Source organism: Ctenopharyngodon idella, chromosome 13 (assembly GCF_019924925.1).
Source record: "Ctenopharyngodon idella isolate HZGC_01 chromosome 13, HZGC01, whole genome shotgun sequence".
NCBI classification, from domain to species: domain Eukaryota; kingdom Metazoa; phylum Chordata; class Actinopteri; order Cypriniformes; family Xenocyprididae; genus Ctenopharyngodon; species Ctenopharyngodon idella.
In genome coordinates, this window is record NC_067232.1 from 448,649 (window position 1) to 474,986 (window position 26,338).

General features: G+C 36.5%; 1 protein-coding gene across 5 annotated transcripts in view; it reads right to left on the bottom strand.

Annotated features, from left to right (window-relative positions):
• Window positions 1–26,272, bottom strand: part of LOC127525122 (cytospin-A-like) — a 32,238-nt gene extending 5,966 nt beyond the window's left edge. For 2 of the 5 annotated variants that reach the window (XM_051917420.1, XM_051917422.1), the window contains exons 1-13: window positions 18,987–19,159; window positions 18,470–18,650; window positions 18,204–18,348; window positions 16,393–18,044; window positions 15,263–15,470; window positions 13,859–13,932; window positions 13,267–13,442; window positions 12,953–13,116; window positions 12,098–12,222; window positions 7,620–7,698; window positions 7,241–7,327; window positions 6,389–6,554; window positions 5,270–5,372 (exon numbers count right to left, since the gene is read on the bottom strand). In XM_051917420.1, coding sequence (XP_051773380.1) covers window positions 5,270–5,372; window positions 6,389–6,554; window positions 7,241–7,327; window positions 7,620–7,698; window positions 12,098–12,222; window positions 12,953–13,116; window positions 13,267–13,442; window positions 13,859–13,932; window positions 15,263–15,470; window positions 16,393–18,044; window positions 18,204–18,348; window positions 18,470–18,650; window positions 18,987–19,024 — 3,198 coding nt within the window. In that variant the 5' untranslated portion in view covers window positions 19,025–19,159. Of the gene's footprint in view, window positions 1–5,269; window positions 5,373–6,388; window positions 6,555–7,240; window positions 7,331–7,619; window positions 7,699–12,097; window positions 12,223–12,952; window positions 13,117–13,266; window positions 13,443–13,858; window positions 13,933–15,262; window positions 15,471–16,392; window positions 18,045–18,203; window positions 18,349–18,469; window positions 18,651–18,986; window positions 19,160–26,075 lie in introns of those variants that run through there. The other 3 variants (XM_051917419.1, XM_051917421.1, XM_051917423.1) reach the window with 2 other exon arrangements.
• Window positions 26,273–26,338: the final 66 nt, after the last annotated feature.

The window sequence follows — 26,338 nt, forward strand, 5'->3', positions numbered from 1 at the left end:
AAATCACGTGACTTTGGTGCTCCGAACCACTGATTCGATTCGTAAAGCTCAGAAGCAGTGTTTTGAAATCGGCCATCACTAGATATTGTTGAAAAGTCATTATTTTGTTTTTTTGGCGCACCAAAAATATTCTCGTCGCTTTATAATATTAATATTGAACCACTGTACTCACATGAACTAATTTAAATATGTTTTTAGTACCTTTATGGATCTTGAGAGAGGAAATGTCATTGCTCCCTATGTAGGCCTCACTGAGCCATCGGATTTAAAAAAAATATATCTTAATTTGTGTTCCGAAGATCAACGAAGGTCTTACGGGTGTAAAACGGCACGAGGGTGAGCAATTAATGACAGAATTTTCATTTTTGGGTGAACTAACCCTTTAATGGGCAGCCTGAGTCAAAAGAGCCAAAGCACGTCTGTTTGGTGTACTGGAGCTGGCCCCACCACAAAATAAATAAATAAATAATTTATTTTGATGATCGATTAATCTATTGATCATTTTCACTTTATATTAGGTGTCTTTAACTACTATGTACTAACATTTAAATTAATCATTTAATTATTGTGTACATACATGTTTTTACATTGTACTTATATTTTTAAAAATACCTGCATGTACCTACAGCTTTAGTTAGTCTATAATTACATAAGGACACCTAATATAAAGTGTGATCTTTTTTTTCTTAATTTAATCTATCTATTATTTTCTGAGTAGTCAATTATAGTGCCTTACCAGTATAACCTTAGTTAACCTACTAATAAATAATAACTGTAATTTATATAATTAATCTTTAAATGTTTTATTTAAACATTTTTTCATAAGATTTACAAATAAAAAAAAATCCCAACAGCAAATCAGCATATTAGAATGATTTCTGAAAGATCATGTGACACTGAAGCCTGGAGTAATGATGCTGAAAATTCAGCTTTGCCATCACAGGAATAACTTATATTTTAAAATATTCCAATAGAAAACGGCTATTTTAAATTGTAATAATATTTCTCAATATTACTATTTTTACATCCTTGGTGAACATAAGAGACTTAAAAAAAAAAAAAAAAACTTTTGAATGGTAATGCAGGTGCAATAATTAAAGTAAATAGTCACAATACAGCAAGCAAGGCTAGCAAGTATCACTAACTAGTGCTTTTTTGTATTTTAGTTTTTTTAATCCTTTGTCTTGCTTGTTATATCTGGAAACGAGAACGAAATACGTAGGATGTACGGTGCAATTTACTGGAACTGATATTTGTTCACCCGTTGCAATTCATCTGATGTGTATTCAAGAGTTTCCGAAAGAAACAAAAGCACCCTTTCAGATTACACTATCACCCACTTCCTCTAGTAAAAAAGGACCCTAGATTTAAAAAAAAAAAAAAAAGAAAGAAAAAAAAGAAAAGAGTAACAGCCTTTATCAGATGTGGCAGGCCAGTGTAACCGTGCTAAGGGATGGCGTAAATTGGCAGAGAGCACGCTCGACTTTCTGGTAACCCATAGAGAATGGACTGGAAGGAAGTGATGAGCTCATCAGAGGGGGCTACAGCAGCAGGAGATTGAGAGGGAGGAAAAGACCAAGGTCTGTGGAGCACCAAAGTGGTCTCACACTGATAATGATGCTCTGTTTTTTATCCAGAGATCTGTGCTAGCACACTGACCACCAACTTAAAAAGACACTGGCTATAGTTATTATACAGTGTCCCAAAAAATATCTGGACATTTAAGCCACACTCAAAGATGTATGAATTTAAATATCAAAATATAAATAAATAACAAGAAATAGTAACACTTTACCGTAAGGATAAATTTGTTAACGTTAGTTGCATTAGATATCATGACAATGATAACAATGAACAGCGGACAGTACTTTTACCACATTTATAAATCTAGGTTAATTTATACAACTTGGGTTAATTTAATCAAAAGTGACAGTAAAGATATTTACAAAAGGTCACTATTTCAAATAAATTCTGTCCTTTTGAACTTTCTATTTATTAAATAATCCTGGAACAAAACTATCATGGTTCCAACATAAATATTAAGCAGCACAACTGTTTTCAACTGTAATAATTAGTAAGAAATATTTCTTAAGCAGCAAATCAACATATTAGAATGATTTATGAAGGATCATGTGACACTGAAGACTGGAGTGATGATGCTGAAAATTCAGTTGATATCACAGGAATAAATTACTTTTTAAAATATATTAAAACAGTTAAATACAAGTGTCAAATGTAAGTGATGAACTACACTTCTGGTTACTCTCCTAAAACACATGTGTGAACTTGAGAGGAACTGACTTCATAAATACAAAAAGACCAGGAACATGTACTGAGGAAGTAAATAAAGGTCAGTTTTGTTTTCACTTTTACTGTAGATACCTTAAAGTGAAAGTTCACCAAAAATGAAAATTCTGACATCACTTACTCACCCTCAAGTTCATCTAAAACTGCATAAAGATCTTTCTTCTGCTGAATAAAAAAAAAAAAAAAAGTATTTTATAGAATGTCGGTAACCAAACAGTTGATGGACCCCATTGACTTCCTTTGACATTTTTTTCTATACTATGGAAGTCAATGGGGTCCATCAACTGTTTGGTTACCGACATTCTATAAAATATCTTTTTTTGTGTTCAGAAGAAGAAAGATCTTCATACAGGTTTGGAACAACTTGAGGATAAATAAATGATGAAAGAATTTTCTTTTTTGGGTGAACTATCCTTTTAAATACCATTGTAGCCAGTTATGTCCAGTTATGTGTACAAACTCCAGCCATGTTGTTTGCAGCCAAACGAATGTCAGCACAACAAAACCGTGTGAAGAGACAGGGTTACGAAGACATCGAGACATCCTTTCCGTGTCCTCTCTCGTTTGTGTGCCAGTGTTCAAAGTGAGCAGCTAATGAAAAGAGGTCTTGTGTGCAAAAAACAGGAAGGCCCAGGGGAGAGAGCATTAGGCTAATCACATTGAAAACAGAGAAACAGAAGCCCGCTCGCTGCGCTCTCTGCAAAAAGTGCACTCCAAGTAAAGCCAGGCCGCTTGTAATGAACACATTAGAGTTGCAGTGAAAAATGGCTTTTATCCACTAGTGGACATAACCATCAATCACACGCACACTTACAGAGAGACAGACAAAGATGTAGAGAGAAAGGAGGAGACAGAGACTGTGGGGTTATGGGAGTGTGGTGTCAAAAAGACAAAAGAACTACCAAAACTGAAAAGGGGAAAGTCGTATTTGTACTGAGGTGATAAAATGGACAAAAAAAAAAAAAAATCCAAACTGCAAATTTCAGAATCCATAAAATATAAAGAAAACACAACTTTAAATCACAAGGTCATCAAATTCACAAATCTGTGCCCACAATGGTTTTGTGCGCTGAGAGGTTTTATGCAGAAGGAGAAATGTAGCACACATCCTGGCTTGAGGGAAACCATGGTAACATCATGGTCCAAAACCCTCTCTGAATGGTAAACAATTTGTATGCTTGACGGCAGAAGAGTCATTGTGATAGAAGACGAATTTGTGGATTATGCATGGTCACGTTCTGTTTAAAAATCAAACACACTCAAACAAGAATACCTGAATGCTGATAACTGTGAAATTGGCAAGTGAATTTAAGAATTTTAAGCAATACTGAAATAATGAAACTATTTCTATTGTTTAACAAGATGAGATTGAGACCACATTAATACAGTCAAAGCCTAATTTAAACTTGGTAATAAACAAAGTTTGGAGTTTTGAAAACTATAATGTGCAAGAAGGTGTGTGTGTGTGTGTGTATATACATTATCAACTAATTTTTATTTTTGTTTTTGAAAGAAGTCTCTAATGCTCACTAAGGCTGCACTTATTTGATCAAAAATACAGTAAAAACAGTAATATTGTGAAGTATTATTACAACTTTTAAAAGTTTTCTATTTTAATACATTTTAAAATGTAATTTATTCCTGTGTTGGCAAAGCTGAATTTTCAGCATCATAATTCCAGTCTTCAGTGTCACATGATCCTTCATAAATCATTCTAATATGATGATTTGGTGCTCAAGAAACATTTCTTATTATTATCAATGTTGAAAACAGTTGTGCAGGTTCATTTTTTTTTTATTGAAACTGATTTTTTTTTTTTTTTTTAATCTAAAATAAAATAAAATAAAAATTGTACTGACCCCAAGCTTTTTGGACAGTAGTGTATATACACTGCTCTCCAATTTGTGGTCATCACTTGTGTGTGAGAGTGTGTGGGAGTTTTGTTTTTTCATCTCAGGCCAATATATATATATATATATTAAGGACAACTGAGGGACTCAAACACAACTATTAAAAAAGGTTCAAACATTCACTGATGCTCCAGAAGGAAACACGATGCATTAAGATTCGGGGGGTGAAAACCTTTTGAATTTGAAGATCTTGTTTTCCGGGAAACATTTAAGTGTCTTCTGTTGCTTCCGAAGGGCATTACTAAATGAAAAAAAAATATATATATTTAAACAAAATAAGTAAAATTTGGATATCTTCATCCTTTTCAAAAGTTTTCACCGCTGACTCTTAATGCATCGTGTTTCCTTCTTAAGCATCAGTGAATGTTTGAACCTTTTTTAATAGTTGTGTTTGAGTACCCCAGTTGTCCTCCATGTGAAAAGATGGATCTCAAAATCATTCAGTCACTGCTGGAAAGGGTTCAAATATGCAACAGATGCTGGAAATCTGAAGAATGTTTGGGGCCTGGAGGATTTTTCTGAAGAATATTGGGCAGTTTAACTGCTCAGATCAAACAAGGGACTCGTGAATAACCATCATAAAACAAAAAAACGGTCATAGATCATCCAGGTAACGACATACAGTGTTAAGAATCAACGGTTCACAAACTTTTGAGCGGGTCGTTTTTATAAATTCAGCTATTTTTTTGCCTTTTGGACCTTAAACATTTTTTATGTAAAATATCTTACTCAGGACAGTACTAAATAAAAATAACATGCATTTTTATGATCCCTCTTATTTTGTTAAAATTATTCACATTTTCACAGATTCTTCACAAACTTTCAAGCAGCACTGTATAATTTCATGTTCTGACTGACAACCAATATGATGGTCAATCTTATAAATACAGATATTTATTTTATAATAATACGTCTAATATTTGCCTAATCAGACCAATAATAAAAAAGAACCTAAAATTAGTTCATACCGGTATGGTCATCAATATATATTGTATATGACTATTAATAACCCAAGTGACTCAAATAAATGTAAATACAAAAACAACATGTACCTGATAACCCTCAGTCTTCTTCTGGCACCACCTGAGCAGAGCGTTCCTCTTGGATCCTCCATATTCCCTGGCTAAGGCAGACAAAGGGTCCTTCCTTTCCTCTCTGGAGAGACATCAATCACTTTAACAGCACAGTTCCTTTGTATTACACTCAACTTTAATAGCAAAAACAATCCTTCAATTTTTTGAATGGAAATTCTACCAAGCTGCATTGACCTGATAGATTCACTAACTTTCTTAAGACCTTTCTGGTACTGTAATGATTTATAAATTGATCAATGATTCTGTATTGTAAAAACAGATAACCTGACTCAAAGAAGGAAGCTATTATAAAGGTTTATAATATGAAAGAAAGTGTATAAGTGTATAATTATTTTAAAATTTGCAGTAATTAGCAAATTGACAATGTCCCATTGACATACATGGCACACAACCTTTAATGACTCGATCTTTAGGTCAGATATAACACTATATTATAATAATAATAACATATAAAAAATTAAAGTTATGAAAAATAAAACATTTTTTCCTCAAGCATAAATGTCCAGTTTCAATCCGCCAGCACTTGATTTGGATTTAATTGAAACTATATAAAAATAATAACAAAAATATATTATTATAATATATACACAACAAAAATAAATAAATATTATATTATATTATTAATTAAATATTTAAATAATTAAATATTTATATTTTTCCTCCATGCACAAATGTCCAGTTTCAACCAGCCAGCACTTGATTTAAACCAGCTACCATCACAAGTCGGTTCTAGCTGGATTTTTCCAGCAAGGAAGTTAATGCTATGACCAGAAGGAAATGCTCTGATAATAAAGGAAAGTGCAGAATGATTCGTCTTCTTCCAATGGTCTATTCAAAAGCCACGGTGGACCCACGGTCAGGTTTCAGGACAGGTAAACGAATGACATCCATTATCGAAACACTGGCCTGTCAACACCGCAGTGAGCAGACAGAGATAGAGTGTGAAACAGAGAGACATCTGGCAAACATGACAGTGAGAAAGAGTCTTTTAGAAAGTCAACAAAAGAAGAGCCAGAACAGAGATGAACATAAAAGAAATGGAGGCAAACAGACAAACAAGGAAGGTCCGCCGCTTACCGTAAACGGCCTCGTGTGGTGGGCGTGACGGAGGCGGTCGGGGAGGACGAGTTTGAAGACATAGAAAGCTGGGGAGAAGATGAGCCCAACGCAATGACTGACGATGACATTGATGTGTCCGTCACCGACAAATCTCTCTTTAACTCATCGCTGCTTCTGCCAGAAACTGACAAGGACATTAAGATAAGTACTACACCTTGAATACCTGTTAAAGGGACAGTTCATCCAGAAAAAAAATTCTGTCATCAATTACTCACCCTCATGTCATTCCAAATCCATAAGACTTTCATTCATCTTCAGAACACAAATGAAGATATTTTTAATGAAATCTGAGAGCTTTCTGTCCCTCCATTGAAAGTATGTTCACCCACTACAAAATGTTAATAAAAAGATCACAAAATAAACCCATAGAACCAATGAGGTTCATTCTTATGCAAGAACCAATGCGGTTTGTTCTCACGTGTCAAGCAAGTACGGTTGAGCTTCTGTTTGTGTTCGCTGATCAATGTTTACATGTGAATAAAAGCCCAAATTAAATCTGTTCATCATATAAAGCGATCAAGTATCTTCAGAATACTTGGATTAAGCCATTTGATTTATATGGATTTATTTTATGATCTCTTTATAAACGTTTTGAACCATCAGAGTTTTGTGTGACTAGACATTCAATGGAGGGACATCTTTATTTGTGTTCAAAAGATGAACAAAAGTCTTATGGGTTTGGAACGACCTGAAGGTGAGTAAATGATGAAAGACTTAAATTTTTAGGTGAACTATCCCTTTAAGTGAGCAACTGTATAGTCGAGTACTTGACTAGTTGTTGCAGAACGAGTACTCAAGGTCTAATCATACCCGATATGGATTTATTCGAGTCCATGTTTGTCACCCTCTGGAGGCCGCAGCCGGGGCGCGTTACAGGTGAGGTCCGGAGGAGGTGGTCTGCTATTGGATTACATGAAATCACATATTCAATCATGAAAAAGAATAAAAGGCTTTATGTGGCATGACTAAGCTTGTGCTCTTCTAAAATAAATATCCTGCTTCCTTCTCAAGGCTTGGCACACAATCTCTGGTCATTAACTGCAAACGTTAAGCCTGAGGGAAATGGTACAGCACGATTACACTTGACCTTTAACTCTGAGTTCGCCTCTAAATAACCAGATCAAACCGGTGTGAGAGAAGACTAAAAGATCAAGGAGTTAGATTTCCAGTGTGAATAACGTCAGCCCACCTGGTATGCTCAGGTCCGTGTAGCTCGGCCTCTTGTCCAGCATTGATGACAGAGGTTTGGCAGAGCTGATGGTGTGTCGCTGTGAAATAGGGAAGGGACATATACATTAAAAGGCCACAATAGGGCTGGGCAGTATTATTTAATATAAAGTGGCTGACCAGGGTGATTTTGAAAGAACCTTCATGTCAACCAAACCTTTTTTTGCTAAGGAGATTTAAAAAAAAAAAAAAAAATCTAGGGATTTTTCCAAAAAACTGTTACTAAATTAAGAATAAATTGGCATTCGCTTGCAAAATGTTTGCGTTCCCCTGAGAAACTTCGCGTTCGCTCACAAAATGTTTGCGTGCCCCTAAGAAACATTGCGTTCCCCTGAGAAACTTTGCATTCACTCACAAAATGTTTGCGTGCCCCTAAGAAACATTGCGTTTCCCCGAGAAACTTTGCGTTCGCTCAAAATGTTTTATAACTTCAACTTATTTTATTTATAGTTATTTGCCAAGGCAACATTCCTAATTTTTAAGTTTTTGAAGTTAACATTTTCTAATCTTTATATTTTATTTCAGCTTTATTTCAATTAATACAAAAGGTTTTAAATAGTTTAGTTCACAATAGCAACACTGACAGTATGCACCAATTTAACAATACTTTCTGATCTCTGATAGACTGCAACGCAATTACCACTTTCAAGGCCCAGAAAAGTAGTAAAGACATCGTTAAAATAATCTATGTGACTACAGTGGTTCAACCTTAATGTTATGAAGTGACGAGAATATTTTTTGTGCGCAAAAAAACAAACAAAATAACGACTTTATTCAACAATTTCTTCTCTTCCATGTCATTCTCCTACGCTGTTTATGTTGTATAGACAGTGCAGTGCTTCCGGGTTCTACATCAGAGCTCATTATTGGCCGGCTCCTGCATCAGCATCACACGAATGCGTCGTGCTGCTCACGTGAACAGCGTCGACCAAAACTGAGTCAGTGTTCTGACGTAGAACCTGGAAGCACTGCACTGTGTTTACAGCGTGGAGAGCTTACGGGTTTGGAATGACATGAGGGTGAGTAATTAATGACAGAAATGTTAATTTTGGGGTGTACTAACCATTTAAAAATAAATATTTTTTTTTTCAAGTGATTCTTTAAAATAGACAGTTTCAACTCAAAGAAATGAATCAAACTTAACTCAAAAGCCCTTTTTGTTACAAAAGTTTAAAACACAAACACTATTGAAAATACATCTCATGAGACAAGTAAGGATTGCAAGACTAGTCTCATGACAGTCTGTAGGCATTAAAACCGTGTGATGTTCATGATGTTGCTGTATTTTATATCACCAGCAAAATCACTTTGAAAATATCATGAATATACAATACATCACCCAGCCCTAGCTCACAGCACAACTTTAATAAATTCAATGATGTTATGTTAGAGCTCAGGTGGTCAATACAGTTAGGTGTGAATTATTGATGTTTTAAAGCACTTTTGTTTTTCATAGCCTAACTGGATAAACAGCCTGCCCTGGCAAAGACAAATACTCAGTAATTATCATTTCTAGAAAAATTCAAGGCTCTTTCTTGTGCCCAATAACACAATTTTACAAATACAATCGTGCTTAAGCAAGAAAACATTGGCTGTCTGCAGGAAGAACATTACAGCTTTGTGTTACACAATTGACAATTTCAAAAACCTTATGCAAGTTACATCTATTGTTCTCATTTCTCTGTGATCCTTTGGGACAGGGTTGTTACAACAATTTTTCTAGTGCCAGTATTATTTCTGCCGGTGGCTGCTGGCAGTCACAGAGAAAAAGAAAAAACGCTGATGACATAATTTTGACACTCTTTACCTTCAGGAAAGTAAAATGAGTAAAGAAAATATTGAATTCCCCATTTGGTCACATGATGAGAGTTTATTTCATATTGTCTACACAATATAATCTATGATCAACTCTACATCAACCTGCAAACCTAAATTTAAAATGTGAAATCGAAAACTAAATATTTCTGTGGTGTGAATGAGAACGGGGTGGAGATCCTCGTGGAGCGAATGTTAATGGAGCTCCGGAAGGATAAAAGGAGGCACGATGACAGTGTAAGACGAGAAAGGACCGGTCTTGGGAATTTATGTTGTGTTTTATAATGTTTATATGTGGCAGTCGTTCATGCGGGGCTGACGCTTGTTTTGGTTGGTTTTGTTTATTTTGGTGATTAAAAGTTCCCGCCTCCTTCTCTGAACTTGAACATCTTTACAATTTCATTCTAAAGCCACATAACCAATCATGGATCTCAAAATTCAACTAGAGAAGTTGAGCTTGCCAAGCAAAATTCACCACCATGATGTTATTGGTGATAGACCTTAGTCAGGTTAAACACCAGATGAAAATGAGGCTGTGAGGGACAGATGTACAGTCTTAACAATGGCACACACTGTATAAAGATTTCAGATCATGTAATTTTCATAACTCACAACTTTAAAACTGTTTTATGGAGATTTTGTGTATTGAAATTTTTTTTTCCCCAGGAAGATCTTTCGTCAGCTGAACAATCGGTATGTTGTTAAACAACAATCCATTGAATGCACAGTATTCTGTCTCTCTATCTCTCACAACCTCATTTTTATTCCTGTCAAAATTTCAATATGGCGCTACTCTGACTAAGATCTATTGCAAGGCGAATTTTCATTGGCCCAAGTCATAAATGTGATTGGCCAAGTCACCAAGAATGTGATTTTCTGGTCCTCCTTCAAGGACCTGTTTTATCTAAAATTGGATGTTCAAACTTTTTCCTCAAGCTGCCTGATCTCATGTCCATAGAACATCATGTTCTGAAACTCAAATTCACCACAAATAAACAAACAAAATCTCTGTGCCTCAAACTTTTTGCACTCAAAGTACATCAAACTGTCTGATTTTTTTTTTTTTTTTCTGTTCTTACAAAAACATCCTGTTTTGGCACATTTTGAGGAGACTTCTATGTCCTATTCAAAAAGAGCAACACGGCAAAGGACATCCGCGGGGGACGGAGGGAGAGAAAAAGAAGGAAAGCCCCACTCCAGCTCTATACACACCAGATCTGGAGATCTCATCTGACAGACAGGGGTGTTAGGTCAAAAAAAAATCCCTATAGAGAAGAATGCAGACATCTGCTAGAGTGATCAGAGATCCGTCCTAATGCATCTATCAAACACGGACACATCTATCCCATGGCAAAGTCAGTTTACCTTTTAACATGAGATTATACAACAGCTTCATATGTATATAGTCATATTTACGACACATACACTATCGGTCCAAGGTTTGGGGTCAGTAAGATTTTTTTTAAAGAAATTAATGCTTTTATTCAGCAAAGATGCATTTAACTGATTTATAATGTTACAAAACATTATAAACATTTCAAATAAATGCTGTTCTTTTGAACGTTCTATTCATCAATACTCAAAAATATATCAGTTTTCTCAAAATATTGAACTGTTTTCAACATTGATAAATGATAATAATAAGAAAATGTTACTTAAGCAGCATATTAGCATATTAGAATGATTTCTGAAGGATCATGTGACACTGAAGACTGGAGTAATAATGCTGAAAATATATATAAAAAATACATATATTATATTATATATTACATATAATATATTATATTTAAAAAATATATTAAAATAGATAACAGTTATTTTAAATTGTAATAACATTTTACGATATTACTGTTTTTACTGTATTTTTTAACCAAACAGATGCAGCCTTGATGACAATATATATGATGACAAAAATATAAAATCTTACTGACCCCAAAGTGTGAACCGTAGTGCAACTGTTTTGATTAATTTGTTTTCAGTTGAAGGTTAAATAATGTTTTTGCACTGATGTCAAACTGTAAACTTATTTTATTATGAATAATCTTATTTTTTTGTTTGGAGTTCATAAAATAAGTGTTAAAAAAGAGACAATATTACACAATTATGTAATATATAAAACATTTGGGGATTGAACAGCCAGCAAAAATAACTTTACTGTGATATATATAACACTACTATTGTAATATATTCATAACCTGATATACAGTCAAACCAAAAATTATTCAGACATTTTTGATATATTTTTACTAGTGGGTGCAGGACACTATAGTTCATTTATGTAAGTGAGGATAGCAAAATAAAGTAAACTGTGACATATTATACTCAAAAATTCTTCATACAGTGGACTACCAGTAAAATTGATAAAAATTTGAAACCAATAATTATTCAGACACTTTGGCATGAACATGTTTTGCTTAAGTGTTATCTGTCATAATTAAGATGAATTTTTCTGACACAGTTTAACTCATATTTTACTATCATTTTTTTTAACTATAGTGAATAAACTGTATTAATGAATGAAATGTTCAAGGTGTCTGAATAAATTTTGGTTTGACTGTAAATTACTCATGTCATTTAGTCATAAGACTATATCCATCCATTCATTATTATCCTGATTGTTTATACCTGTATAGGAGAGACAGCAGCGGCTGGAGGAGTTTTGATCGGACTGGGACTGAGGGGGGTTCTGGAAATGGCGGTAGCAGCAGCAACAGCAACAGCAGCAGCAGCCGGACTGGCTGGAAGAGGACCTGTACAGAAAGACGGATGGACAAAAAGATGCGACTTGTAAAAGGAAAAGGTTTCATACACTTTGAAAAATATGTACTATAATATGCACTATAAAATAATAACTATTATTGATTTAATTGTGATATTGTTAGTAAATAAAAATAAACAATATAATTTGTAAAAAATGAAATATATTGTAATAATAATAATAATAATAATACAATTTTACTGTAAAAGAAAAAAATGCATAATAATATGCATATGCATAATAATTTAATTTTACTGTAAAATTACAATACTTCATTTTCAAAGAGTAACCCATCAAGCTTTATTTTGACGGGTTGCTGGCAAATAAAAATGAAGTGAAATGCAGCACTGTGTTCATTTGTATGCATTTGTAAACGCCATTCATCACTCTCAAACCGGTAGCTCATACATTTATTAAATTTTAATCGCAGCCTGCACTAAATCATATTGCAACATTGATTTAATTTCAACATATCATGCAGCCCCACATGCTAGTATGTCATATTGCTAATTTGTAATTTCCTATCTTTATCAAAAGTGACCTGCAAAACACTTGCAAGTGCAAACCTCTTGAGAAAACTGAGGGCACAATGGTCAGTCAATCGCCCTTGTGGGGTTCGAACAACCAACAAACTTTTAATTACCAGCTTAGATCTAGAAACACTAGGCCACACCACCCCAAATATGAGCATGTATCTGCATAATCTGCATGTGTTTGTGAACCTTGCGAGGCGCTGTCAAAGCTCTTGATGAGTGTTTTGACGGTGGGCGATGGTTCAGAGGAAGTGGAGGAACGTCGACTCAGTCCCATCCCCTGCCTCAGCGCAGCCAGATCTCTCTCCACGGCATTCATATAATTATACACACGGCCACGCTCCTCTTCCTGCCTGTAGCACAAGACACACACTGACACTCAAGTCTCCAGCATATGCAAATATTTGCCCTTACAAACACAATCACACATCCTGTGTCTGAGTGTCAACACCCTAGTCACAACATATTTACATTGTGTTGTAAATGTACATTACATCTCTTACTTTCTGCTCTTTAGTTCATCCAGTTCTTTGTTCATCTTCTCATTTTTCTCCTGAGCTTCCTGAAGGCGACGCCGTAGGTCTCCGATCTCCTCCTGAGCTTCCGTCTTGATGTCATTGGCGATGACAACAGCCGTTTGCAGATCAGCTTGGAACTGACGCCACTCAGCTGATTCCTCCTGTGAGTGACAGGTGTCAGTTAAATTAATTTGGAGAATCATGGGCAGTGTCTGAAATCACCCCCTATACCCTTAAATAGGGCACTATTTGAGGGGACAGCCATTTGCAGTGGTGTCCGATACCATAATGGACATTATCGAGTGCACTCATTCAATCCCACAATGCACCACAATAACGAGTTTACAACCGATATACGCTCAATGGCTAGAGAATACCCATAATGCACTGTAAATCACACGCTGAATGAATCCATTTTCCAAACCGCTGGTCCAATGTGGCTAAAGCATAATATCATACAGGTATAAATTCCTTTTTAATTGTTAGTACTGATTTCAAACCATTTTTAAGATTAGAATTACTATAATAATCCTAATATACACAGTGCAAACACAGCACATAAAAAGGGGAAATTTACCCGCAATTTACGGTGAAGAACCTTAATCTCCTTCTCCATATCATATTTCTGATCATGAAGCTTTTTGATGGAATCTGAGGAGGGAAAATGGCAGAAATAAATACAGATTTATAAAGAAAGTTAAATGTTCATTAATGTGTTGCTGAAAGTTTATTTTATTCAAATGCCTAATTTTAATTTTATTTTTATACAATTAAGCTATTTTTTTCAGTAAAACTATCATGCCAATAAAATGAAACTGAAAGCTAAAGACATGTTAAGTCAAGAAAATGTCTGTATTGTATACTCAAGATAGCTCGATGACGCCTCTATGTGGACAGAAGCCTGCATAACTACAAAATAATGAAAACAAAACTGTCTGGTCAACATCTGGCTAACACCAGACAAATTTGTTTGTTATATACATAGAAAAAAGTTTTCTGTACAATTCTTTACTTGAGATCTATCTTACATTATGCATTAGTATATACTAATACAAACCTTGGATATAGCAAGTTTTATCTTCAGCCTAAAGGCCGTTCACACCAAGAATGATAACTACAAACATAACTATAATGATATAATAGCGTTCACACCAACGCACAATATGTTTATTTTAAGCACGTGCTGCAGTTTTGTCGTCTGCCGCTTTAAATGATCAAGCTCTTTAAAGCAGGATGAATTCTGATTGGCTGTCAATGTTTTTATCATTCATCAGCTGGAAAAAAAAACATTCTGAAAGTGATTCCAATGATATCGTTCCAGTGTGCCGTTATCATTATAGTTGTGGTGTGGACTCTGCTATTCATTTATATTTAGAATGATTTTTAGAACTATATCTTTATTTTTATAGTTATCATCCTTGGTGTGAAAGTGCCTTAGCTCTATAGAATTTTTTGGCACAATATTTTTGATAAAAATAACTATAAAAAATATATTATTTTGATAAATATATTCAATATTATGTATTAATTAAATATAAATGTATACATATACAGTCAAACCAAAAATTATTCAGACATTTTTTATATATTTTTACAGTGGGTGCAGGACACTATAGTTCATTTATGTAAGTGAGGATAGCAAAATAAAGTAAACTGTGACATATTATACCCAAAAATTCTTCATACAGCGGACTACCAGTAAAATTGATAAAAATTTGGAACCAAAAATTATTCAGACACTTTGACCTGAGCATGTTTTGCTTAAGTGTTATCTGACATAATTAAGATTATTTTTTTCTGACACAGTTTAACTCTGAGATCTTGTCATATTTTATTAAATATATTATATAAACCGTATTAATGAATGAAATGTTCAAGGTGTCTGAATAAATTTTGGTTTGACTGTACATATATTTAATGTGTCAATTAAATATAAATAGTATTTAGTGAGCCATGGAAACCATTTTGTCATGTGACTTACTCTCCAGGTCGGAAATGATGAGGTTGTCATGGAGCTTGACAGCACGATGCTGCTCAACTTCATCCTCCAGCTCAAAGATGGTCTCCTTCATGTCAGCGATCTCTGTATCCTTCTCCTCTAGCTCAGAGCACTGCTGCTCCAGGAGCCGCTTCTGCTCCGCTAACTGTGCCTGGATATCGTCACGAAATGCTCGGAACTCACCCTCAAGCTTTAGCGAACACAAGGATACACGTTAGCAGGGATACAACAGGCATGTGATCAGCTAAAGACAAAACAAGAAAAACCTGACTATCCCCCCCCATTTATTATTATTACAAATACATATATATATATATATATATTTTAATCAATAAAGAAATATCTTACTATTGCGATACATGTTGGAAAATGTACAGTACACTGCTACTAGTTAACCTGGAGATTCAATATGTGAATTCAGTATGTGACAAAAGTACGTCCGAATTCACAGTACTCATAAAAGAGTAAGCAAAAGTACCCGGATGACCTAGTACTTCTGAAGTGTGCATACGATGGACACTTTACTATCCCATGAGGCCACGGGAGAGGATTTGTGAATGGCAGTGAAGCGACACAACTGATGCTGGTAGGTCACATGATAATGACAACATGGTGAATGTAGTACGTTTGGATTCACACATTCATGCCATATAGAATGTACTTTTTTTAGTGGTCATTAAGCAATTACTTATTAAAAATAAGTACCTACTCGAGAGTATGCGATTTTGGACGCAGCCCCTATGTCCGAATATGCCTACTTCCCTACTATATAGACAGTATGTGAAAAGAGTATGTTTGAATTCATAGTATTCATAACAGTAAGCAAATCCGATGGTCATACTATTTCATTAGGCCACGATAGAGGTGTTGTGAATGGCAGAGAAGCGACGCAACTGACAGCATAAGTCACATAACAATGACAACTTGGCAGATGTATTTCATTTTTACTACACATATCCATACTACATACAAAATACTTTTTTTAACAGTTGTGAAATAAGTTCTTTATCAAATGTAGTACATTTTCATAGAGTATGTGACTTTGGACGCAGCTTAAGACAACTTAAAATAATCAAAGATATGAGTTATCTGAGTGTGTTTGTCAATTTCACCTTGCTAATTGCCTCCTGGAGCTGGGCAGCTTCACTGCGCGTGTGCCCCAGTTCCTCTTGTAACTGAGCTGCCTTGGCCTCGGCTTGCTCCTTGTCTAATCTCTCGCTGTCCAGCAGGTGGCGTATGTCGGTCTTATCCCCTGCATTGTGGATGGAGAGCAGCTGGGCCACTCTCTGTCTCTCTTGCTCAAGTTGGATTCTGCAGCGGTTCAGCTCCACCTGCTCCCCTTCGGACACCACCATCAGCGCTTCCAACTCCGCTTTGGCGACGGCTCGCTCCCTCCGCTCCATTTCCACAGCTCTCTCTGCCATGTGGACACGCTCTTTTAATGCTGCCATCAGGCCTTGGGCTTCTGCGTTCTCCTGTTCCGCCATCTTGAGCGCACTGCTTAGCTGTTGCTGCACACCAAGCAGCTGCTCCCGCTCAAAACGCGAGCCCTCGTTCAGCTCGGCGTAGCGCCTCTCCAGCTCCACATAGCGCCCACTTTTGGCATCTTCGTCATCCTTGGCATACGCCACCCGGTGCTCGTCAAGAAGGCCACGGAAGTAGTCCAGCTGTCTTCCGTACAGTTCTAGACGCTCCCCTTGTTGACAGAGGGAGTCGACAAGAATGGCACGCTCCTCACCCAGGCGTTCGTTCTCCGTGGTCAGCTCTTGTGTGATCTGCTGGAGATCAGCAAGCTCCTGCAGGGTGGCTTGGAGTTCTTCTGATGTGCTGTGCTGGTTCTCCTCCATTTGATGGATTCGCTCAGTCAGGCAGGCCACGGAAACCTCGCTGGTGTTCCCGCTGCTGCCCCTGCGGGAATGTTCCCGGCTTGGTGGCCCTCCTTCTGATTCAGAAGATGATCCACAACCTGAGGGCGCGTCCAAAGCATCATCACTGGAGGTGATTGGCTGGTAGGCCTCACTGCACTCACTGTCCACTGCATCAGGAGAGCCTACACGTCTCGGCTCTGACAGCAGGTCCTCAGTAGAGCCTTGGGTGGAGCCTTCTGCGGAAGACGTGCGCATGCCACCCCCTCTGCTTTCACGATGACCTCCACTGCTGCCGGAAGCTACAGGCTCAGGACTAAGGGACGGGCAACGCAGACCTTTGTCAGGGCTGTCCAGACGGTGCTCCAGAGAGAAGCCAAGAGCATTGAGGCGATCCTTCAGCATCCGGTTTTCACTTTTGAGCATATTTAGCTCATCAAGGATACCCTGGTTCTGGTCTTGAAGGAGGAGGAGAGTGGACTCTACATCAGTGGCACTGATCACAGGAGAAACCTCTTTCTCCTGAGGCTGCTTGTTTTCTTGAGAACCTTGTTCTGGATCAGGGGCTTCAAGTTCTTCCAGACCAAGCTTGGCCTTCATACCTCTAAGTTCAGAGCGGAGATGGAGGATCTCCAGGTCTTTGCTCTTGGCTAAGCCCAGCAAGTCCTTCACTTGACATTCCAGCACTGCTTTATGGCTTATCTGGCTGTCTGAGCGAGATTTGCTCATCCGAGAATCAGTCTCGGCTACAGTATGGCATCGTGACCGCTTCTGAGGCAAGGCATCATTGGGTACGGCGAGCTTTTTGGCAGCACTGGCTCTGGTTCGTTCTCGCAAGTTCTCTCGGGTCGTGCCTGGATCCTTGGCTGTGGATGTCATGGCACGCCTTCCTGAAAGACCTACAAGAGAAAAAAAAAATGGTTGTAAGTTGAAACATTTCCATAACTACATAATATTTTATGGACATTTAATTAGTGGTGTTGTGGGTATTAAAGTAATTTTGCAACACAAGCAGAAGATTTTAACATCTTTAGAATCAATGCAATGCTTAGCGCTACCTGAACTGGTCTTGGACCTGGTCTCAGTGCTGCTGGTGTTCTGAGAGAAGGTTCCTCTCTTGTTTCTTGCAGTAGTGTTACTGTTGCTTATGGATACTGCTCCACTTCCTGCACTGACTGCTGGGAGATCATCATTGCTCTTTGCCTGGTTAGCATGCAAAACATTAAGTTAATGATCTGCTACAGACAAATCACAAGTTAAATGCAACATTCTTAGCTAGCACTAACTAACAAATGTTTCCGATTTCTCCATATTAAAGAGTTACCTTAGACAGTGGAGCTGAACTATGGCTTTTGTTTGTCATCTTGCCACCTGTGCCCATAATGCTGCTTCCCTCAGGTCTGCCTGGGGCCTTAGTGCCCGCTGAGGTTCTGGAGGTGGCGGCCGTGGGCTTGGTCGCCTTTTTCATGCTTGGCTCCAAGTTTTTGATACATTTACAGCGTAATCTAAATAAAGGGAAGCAGATGATAAGTCATTTGGATTAAACTGGCTGCAATTATGCAGATTCAAATGGAACAAACAAAAATGCAGAACAAGTTAATATTGAATGACAATTTAAAATACTCCACTCCTTCAGAAAATACAAAACAGTGTTAGAGAAAGAAGTTTCTGAACAGTATGGCATGCAGTGCTAAGTAAACCTAGCCATAAACAAAAATATACATCACAAAGACATTGCTGCAACATAATTTATTCTTCAGACCTATCTTTTTGTCCTCTAGCATTCAATAGCATTCAATCGCATTCAATCATGCACAGCTTTAATCGAAATATCTCATTACCTTACTCCAGCACTGGTTATTTTCCTCGGGGAACACATTGTGTACAAGTCTATGTTTTTGCTTGGAGACAGCTGGAATGTAACATTACGGTCCCAGAGGACTCTATTTATGCAGCTTCACACACACTGTAAACTCAGACACTTTAGGGGAAAACAGTCATTGGCCAGTGTTTGAATGCACACAACACTGTGTGATTGGAGGAGAGTCAGAAGAGGATGGAACTGCCTTTCTTATCACATCATCATGGGTGGAGGCCAGGCCCGTTGGAAGAGCTGACCAACTGCGTCTAGCCTTAAAAGGCTTTAAACGTCAAGAGCAACAGGGCTAGGCCTGAGGCTAGAAAAACACAACAGCTATATGCAGTACACTACAGAGGCAAAATTTAAGCTATTTGAAAACTGAAATTGTTTGTGTGTGTTAAAATTTCACTTCAATTGTGAGGTCAAAATGCTTAATTTCTTTAAGTACAGTAAATTTCCTTCATAGCATACTTGTGAAGATGGTCCTCACTAGTGTATGTTTATGTGTGTATATAAATGTATTTACATATATATGTCTTAATAAATATGTAAAATTGCCATAGCCCTTCTATGAGGGTTAGGTAGCTACAAAAATGTATGAACAACAGAGATCTAGAAGGAAGGTCTGTGCAAGTATAAGTGTACTCACATGTTGATGTAACTTCTTAAAAAAAAATCAAGAACTAGAGACTCCTGTGCATGCTAAAGCAGTTGTGAACTCTGACACTCTCCTTGACCCTATGTGGCCTCTCTTTGCAAATCGAAAACTAAGGCGATTTGGATACTTTGATGGCAAACAGATGAGGCATGCCCGGATAGACATCAGCCCAAACACCCCTATTTTTCCCAACAAGCCTTTTAAGTTGATATGTTTGAACAGGAGTCAAAACAAAAAGCACCACACCCAACTCCAGACCACAACTCACAGTCCTAATGCTGACTAAAAGAATATAGACACATTAAGCCAAACCTGATGGTATCGTAAAATGTAGGCATCTTTAAATTCATCTAAAAAAAATTAAAAGTTCTAAACATTATTTAATTCTAGCTTCCATAATGTGCAAAAGTAAATAAATCAAAATAAAATCACAGAAAATATACTAAGTGTTAGCAATGAAGCTGGGCACCATGGTAAGATTCTTCAATTTTCTTTCTTTCTCAGAAACTGTAAAGTCATAAAAAATGTAATTGTACAAGCCCTGAGGGAAAGAGAAGACACTCTGCAGTAAAATTCTTCAGCTGAGCAGAGTTAGTTGCCTGAGTTAACGTCCCACTTGAGAGGTCATGGCGGCCAACTTTTTATCAGACATGATTTCAGCGTTCAGTATGAAAACGGCTACCGGGCATTAGCACAAATCTGAGCGCACTGAACCACAGTGCCTCAACACTTTACACTTCAATACATAGACATATCCATCAACACGCTTCTAAAAACAATTCATAGACACACAGCCTCAAACATGCGGGACCACACAAGCAAATTCATATCGGGTAACAGGACAAACTCAATGATCGCCAGTGGAATCTGAGCTGAAAGTGCAAACTCTGTTTGAAGTGAGTCTTTAAAGTGAAAGCAATATTAAATTTTTGAGGTTACAACATTATGAATCATATGCACTCTATGACTCTAAAATGAGTCAGTCTAAGCATTGGTCAATTGGGAAAGAGGTTATAGAAATAGAGGATGCTTTCAAAGCTTTTGAGAATGGGGGAAGGTTTCTCTTTCAAATCAACTCAGACTATGCAGAGGAACTGCGTGACTTTCTGTGTCTACTGGGGTCAAGGGTCATTTCAGGTACATAAAGAAGCATCTGTTATAATGGCAGTCCACAACACAGATGTACAAATAAAACCAGAACCTGCGTAGGGAGAGACATAATTTTTTTTTTTTTTTTTCTTTAGGGCCTGTTCCAACCCTCTATGGACACACTGAAGCTGGTTTACTCGCATTGTAGAGGGTTGACTGTTCACAACAAAAAACAACAACTATAATAACTATAACTGTAAAGTCTGAACAATCATTCTAATTTGTAGGAATATATAGTATATATAGTATAGGAAGTCCACACCACAACTATCATGAGGCAACTATCATTGGAATCACTTTTAGAATGATTTTTTTCCAGCTGATGAACGATAAAAACATTGACAGCCAATCAGAATCCACCTGACTTTAAGGAGTTTAAAGCAGTAAAAGACATAACTGCAATTAGGGTTGCAAAGGGGCGGAAAGTTTCCGGGGAATTTCCGGAAACTTTCCACGAGAACTTAACCTGGGGAATTTGGGAAAGATTCCAATTTGGAAACTTAACAGGAATTTATTGGAAATTTAGGGAAATTTATATAGATTTATAATATTTATATAAAATGTATCATATACAAACATAAATATAAACATTTTGTTTGGTCATAACATGACATTTCTTTTTATTCAAGTAATTCTAATTTTAGTAAATATGTAAAATAAATATATTTTTATTGCAGCAATTGTTATGTGTTATTTATTTCAGTGTCACATGATCCTTCAGAAATCATTCTAATATGCTGATTTGATACTCAGTTATTATCAATGTTGGAAACAGTTGTGCTGCTTAATATTTTTTTGGAACCTGTAATACTTTTTTCAGGATTTATTGATGAATAAAAAGTTAAAAAGAACAGCATTTATTCAAAATAGAAATATTTTCTAACAATATCACTTTAATATAATTTATCATCAATTTTACACATCCTTGCTGAATAAAAGTATACATTTCTTTCAAAAAAAAAAAAAAAAAAAAAAAAAAAAAGGAAAAAATGACTGACCCCAAAATTTTGAATGGTAGTGTATTGTTACAAAATATTTCTATTTTAAATAAATGCTGTTCTATAAATTTTTATTCATCAAAGAATCCTGAAAAAGTATCACAGGTTATAAAAAATATTAAGCAGCACAACTGTTTCCAACATTGATAATTGAGTATCATATCAGCATATTAGAATGACTTCTGAAGGATCATGTGACACTGAAGACTAGTAATGATGCTGAAAATTCAGCTTTGCATCACAGAAATAAATTATATTTTAATGTATATTAAAATAGAAAACCATTATCTTAAATTGTGGTTATATTTTACAATATTACTGTTTTTTCTGTATTTTTGATCAAATGTGCATGTTATGGACTGGGGGAAGGCACAGTGCATGCAGGGGGTGTGGCCTCAATAGCCCTGCAGTAAGTAGTGTGCTGTGTGAATGTGATTGAGGAATGTGCAGGGTAAAAATTCAACTGAAATTGCATTAAATCTGGTTGTTTTAACCAAAATTATGCTGCAAGATGTTTTTATCAACTACATTTAGCCTAAGTACCCTGTTATAAGCTAACCTGCAATTTTGCAAATTCCCTGTTTATTCCTATTAATTCTCGTTAATTCCCATATATTCCTGTTAATTCCCATGGAAAGTTTCCAGCTTTGAAAATTCCCGGAATTTTGCAACCCTAACTACAATACGTGCTAATAATAAACAGAATGTTATCACCTGTTTGAGTGGATGTTTCTATAGTAGTTATCGTTAAAGTTATCGTTCTTGGTGTGAATGAGCTTTTGGACTTCATGGCCATGTTTAAACTTCCTGCTGGGTGGTCAGTTTGCCTGTGAAAGTGACAGAGTGTGACGATGCCTTAAATATGTGGAACATAGTGGAAAGTCATTTGGCTCATGTAGTGTAGGATGAGAAAATGCATCCAGTGCTGTGGGTAAAAAAAATAAATGGACCCTCTCTTCGGAATAAAATAAATGTGCGAATATAGGAATAGAAGATTACAATCCTAAAAACCAGAAAGCAGTGCACACACAAATAAAACAGATGTTGTTTTGCCGAGGTAGATACATGTGGTAAAGACATTGGTCTGACAGGAAGTCCACAGTGAAGTTTTCTCAAACATTAAAGGGAAAAGGACCTTGTGGGGAATAATTCGAAGCTTTTGAAAAACAAAAACAAGAACTAATTCTCTCGAGAGGGAATCCAAGCAGGACAGAACAGTCCAGGAATCTCTAATGGCCCACTAAACGGTGACCACAGTCCTGACCTACTGACGCTCTGCCTAAACAAACCGTTTGATATGCAAAACAGGCAAGATGGTCCTGTGAAGTTCAAGGGATTCAATTCCTTCACTGTATCTCACCAAAAACTTATGAATTCAGTGTTTGGAATATTCTTCGGGCTATTTCAGTCACACATCTAATGGAAATTCCTTGCAGACCTGACACAGCAGCCGCTTGTTAATTGAGCATCAGTATGAAGGCTGATGGGAGGAATGTGTTTGTTTGGACAGTTGATTATACACACACACACACACACACACACACACACACACACACACTGAACAGTCTGCAATTATTACAGCAGGAGGCCAAAACCTGTAAATAAGCCTATAAAAAAAATCCCTAAACAGCACATAGTTAGGAAACACTACTTTTAAAGGTTTTTTACCATCAAGTAAGACATCAGTCCAAATCCTTGCCAAGGGTCTGAGACATAAGAACCATGACGCTACTAATAAGAGCTTCCATTCAATGAAATCATTCCTCTGAGAGCTGCTAATGTGATCAAGCAGAGTGCAGTCAGCTCAAGAGAGGTACAACTGGGTCAGTGTCTCTGCCCGGTCCACAGGACGTCCCACTGGGTATGCAGGCAGTCGCTTCCACCCAAATTTCTTAAAACCAATACTAATTTATAATGAAGAGCTCACAGAAGGACCAAAACATATGAGAAAGTTGAGCATGCATATAAGCAAAACTTTACAGCATTTTATGCTATAAATGTTTCTTTGATTTCATAAATAATGTTTTGAAATGATTAAAGCTAACAGGAAACAAGTTTCATAGCCCTATTTCTGATACAAGATATTCAATGAGAAAAAAAAAAAAAAAAGTAAAACGGGATATGATTTTATTCATCAAGAATTGATTGGACTGCGAAAAGGGACGTTACATGGAGCGAGAAGGTTGGAGGTATGTTTTGATTCTTTGAGATTATAAAGAAGTGACGCAGTGAAATTTCGGCAACCAAAAAAATTCAGCCTAAACAGCTTTTTCTAGTCAGTAGTGGCCTAATGGTTAGAGAGTCAGACTGGTAACCCGAAAGTTGCGAGTTCGTTTCTCAATACCGGCAGGAATTGACTGAGGTGCCCTTGAGCAAGGCACCTAACCCCCCAATCACTCCCCGGCGCCACAGCAAAACGTCTGCCCGCAGCTAGACAAACTCTTTTTTCCTTTAGAATAATGTGCACTGATAAATCATTCAGTTATATGATGAGGAACAGTTATTCTAAAAGCAAATAAGGCTGGTTTTGATTTCTTGTTGACTTTAAAAGAAGATGATTGGCAAAAGGCCACATATTTTGAGCTAAACCTGACAATCTCAGCACCTTAATATGCCTGACTAACCAATCACTGCTGAGCTGTGGGCTGGGAAATGTTGAGTTCTGAATCTGAAAGCAATAAAACTGACATGAATCTGTTACAGACCAAGAAAAATATCCCTCAGGTGCCATTCCCCTATAAAAACAGAAAAAAATCCACATACAGCACCTCATGCAGCCCAGTTAATCAAGTAGGGATGCACCGATATGAAAATTTTGGCTGATACCGATAACGATAATTCGTTATATTTGAAAGCCGATAAATCTAAATCCAAATTTTTATATAATTTAAAAAAAACCTGATTACAAAAACAGAAGTCTCACCATTAAAAGCCATGTCCAAAACACACAATTATAATGTTCTCATTTTAATTTTATTTAGCTTATATGACAGACTTGCGCTGCACATGTTGAACTTAAATGTATTTTCCTTCTTGAAGTCATTCCAATCATATTTCAAGCAATTCAAAACCATCATGGTGGACAGTGCGCATCTGAAGTGTCTCAGCTGAAGGAAATTAGCCATTTATCGGCTTTAATATATCGGCCAAATCGGGCAGATAACGATAACATTAAAAATTAACATATATCGGCCGATTTTTATTGACAGAAATGCTCAATAAATAAAGCAAAGCAAAAAAAAGTAACTATTACAATATGATTATTCCTACTGCAATCAACCTTTTTACAACCGAATGCAAAATGAGGGTTTGCCATTACCCATATACTCTACCCTGAAGCACTCCCCAAAATGCTTTGGATGTTTGGGTGCGTTGGGTCGACTGGAATGTGCTGCTGCCTGCTAGAATCAATTCAAACCAGCTCATCAAATGCCTTCATGGGAAAAAGCTATGGATGCCATAGACTCAGCAGAGACTATTCTGAACAACATTAAAGGAAATCCTCTAGGAAATCCAGAATGACACATTCTGAAGATGGACTGTAATTTATTTTTAAAAATAACTCTAACCTTTGATACAGACTTCTTATTAACTCTGTATATAGGTAGATGGAAAAAAAATATATTGAGAAGTTGGTGTGACATGCTATAGGGTGAATTCGGGGTGATTGGGACACTTTTTGCCATTGAGAAGAATTGGAAAAAATGTCCCAATCAATCTGAAATCACCCTACACGTAAAACTACTTCACACAGCATTGCATAGAATTGTATAGTACAAATTTGATTCATGAATCAATTTAAATACAGTTAAATAATTATCTATTCAATAGATTCAATCAATTTGATGACATTTGACAGAAGTCTTTCGATGTGGGACAGGCCCAAAATCACCATTTAAGTGGATGACAATACTAGTTTGTCAAACATAAATCTATTGTATTATATTTATAAAAAAACTTAGGATTTCTGGCTTTTAAACTTAAAAAAATTAGTCATGGAAAACCAAAGTGTGTAGTGTATTCATGTAATGTGTCATGTGCTTTATGTGTAACTTGACTATGACACTGCCAGCTGATATTAGGAATTATAATTAACATAACATACATAAAAGTTATGATTCCTCTTATGATAAATGCAACATTATTTACAACAAGACATAAACTTGTCTAAATCACACTTTCCCCACACAAATCAAACTGACACAATCCAGAAGAAAAAGCGAGATTGATCGAGGAGAATACAATAACTTAAATGACATTTTACCTTGCGCTCCTCGGAGAATTTCCTAGGATATATCCAAATAAACGCAAGTTGACGTAATCATAACGTGAAAATGAAATAAACGCTTTGATCTTGTAAAAAAAAAAAAAAATCTCAGTTTCCCGACTCCCCGGGAGCGAAGTGATGCTAGTGTTTCCCAATCCTCCTACCAAGCCGAAGCTGAACGCGATGTGAAGCAGGAAACAATATTCGGCCACGCCTTTCTTCAGTAAATTTGCTTTATTTTTTAAAATAAAAGTCCTTGA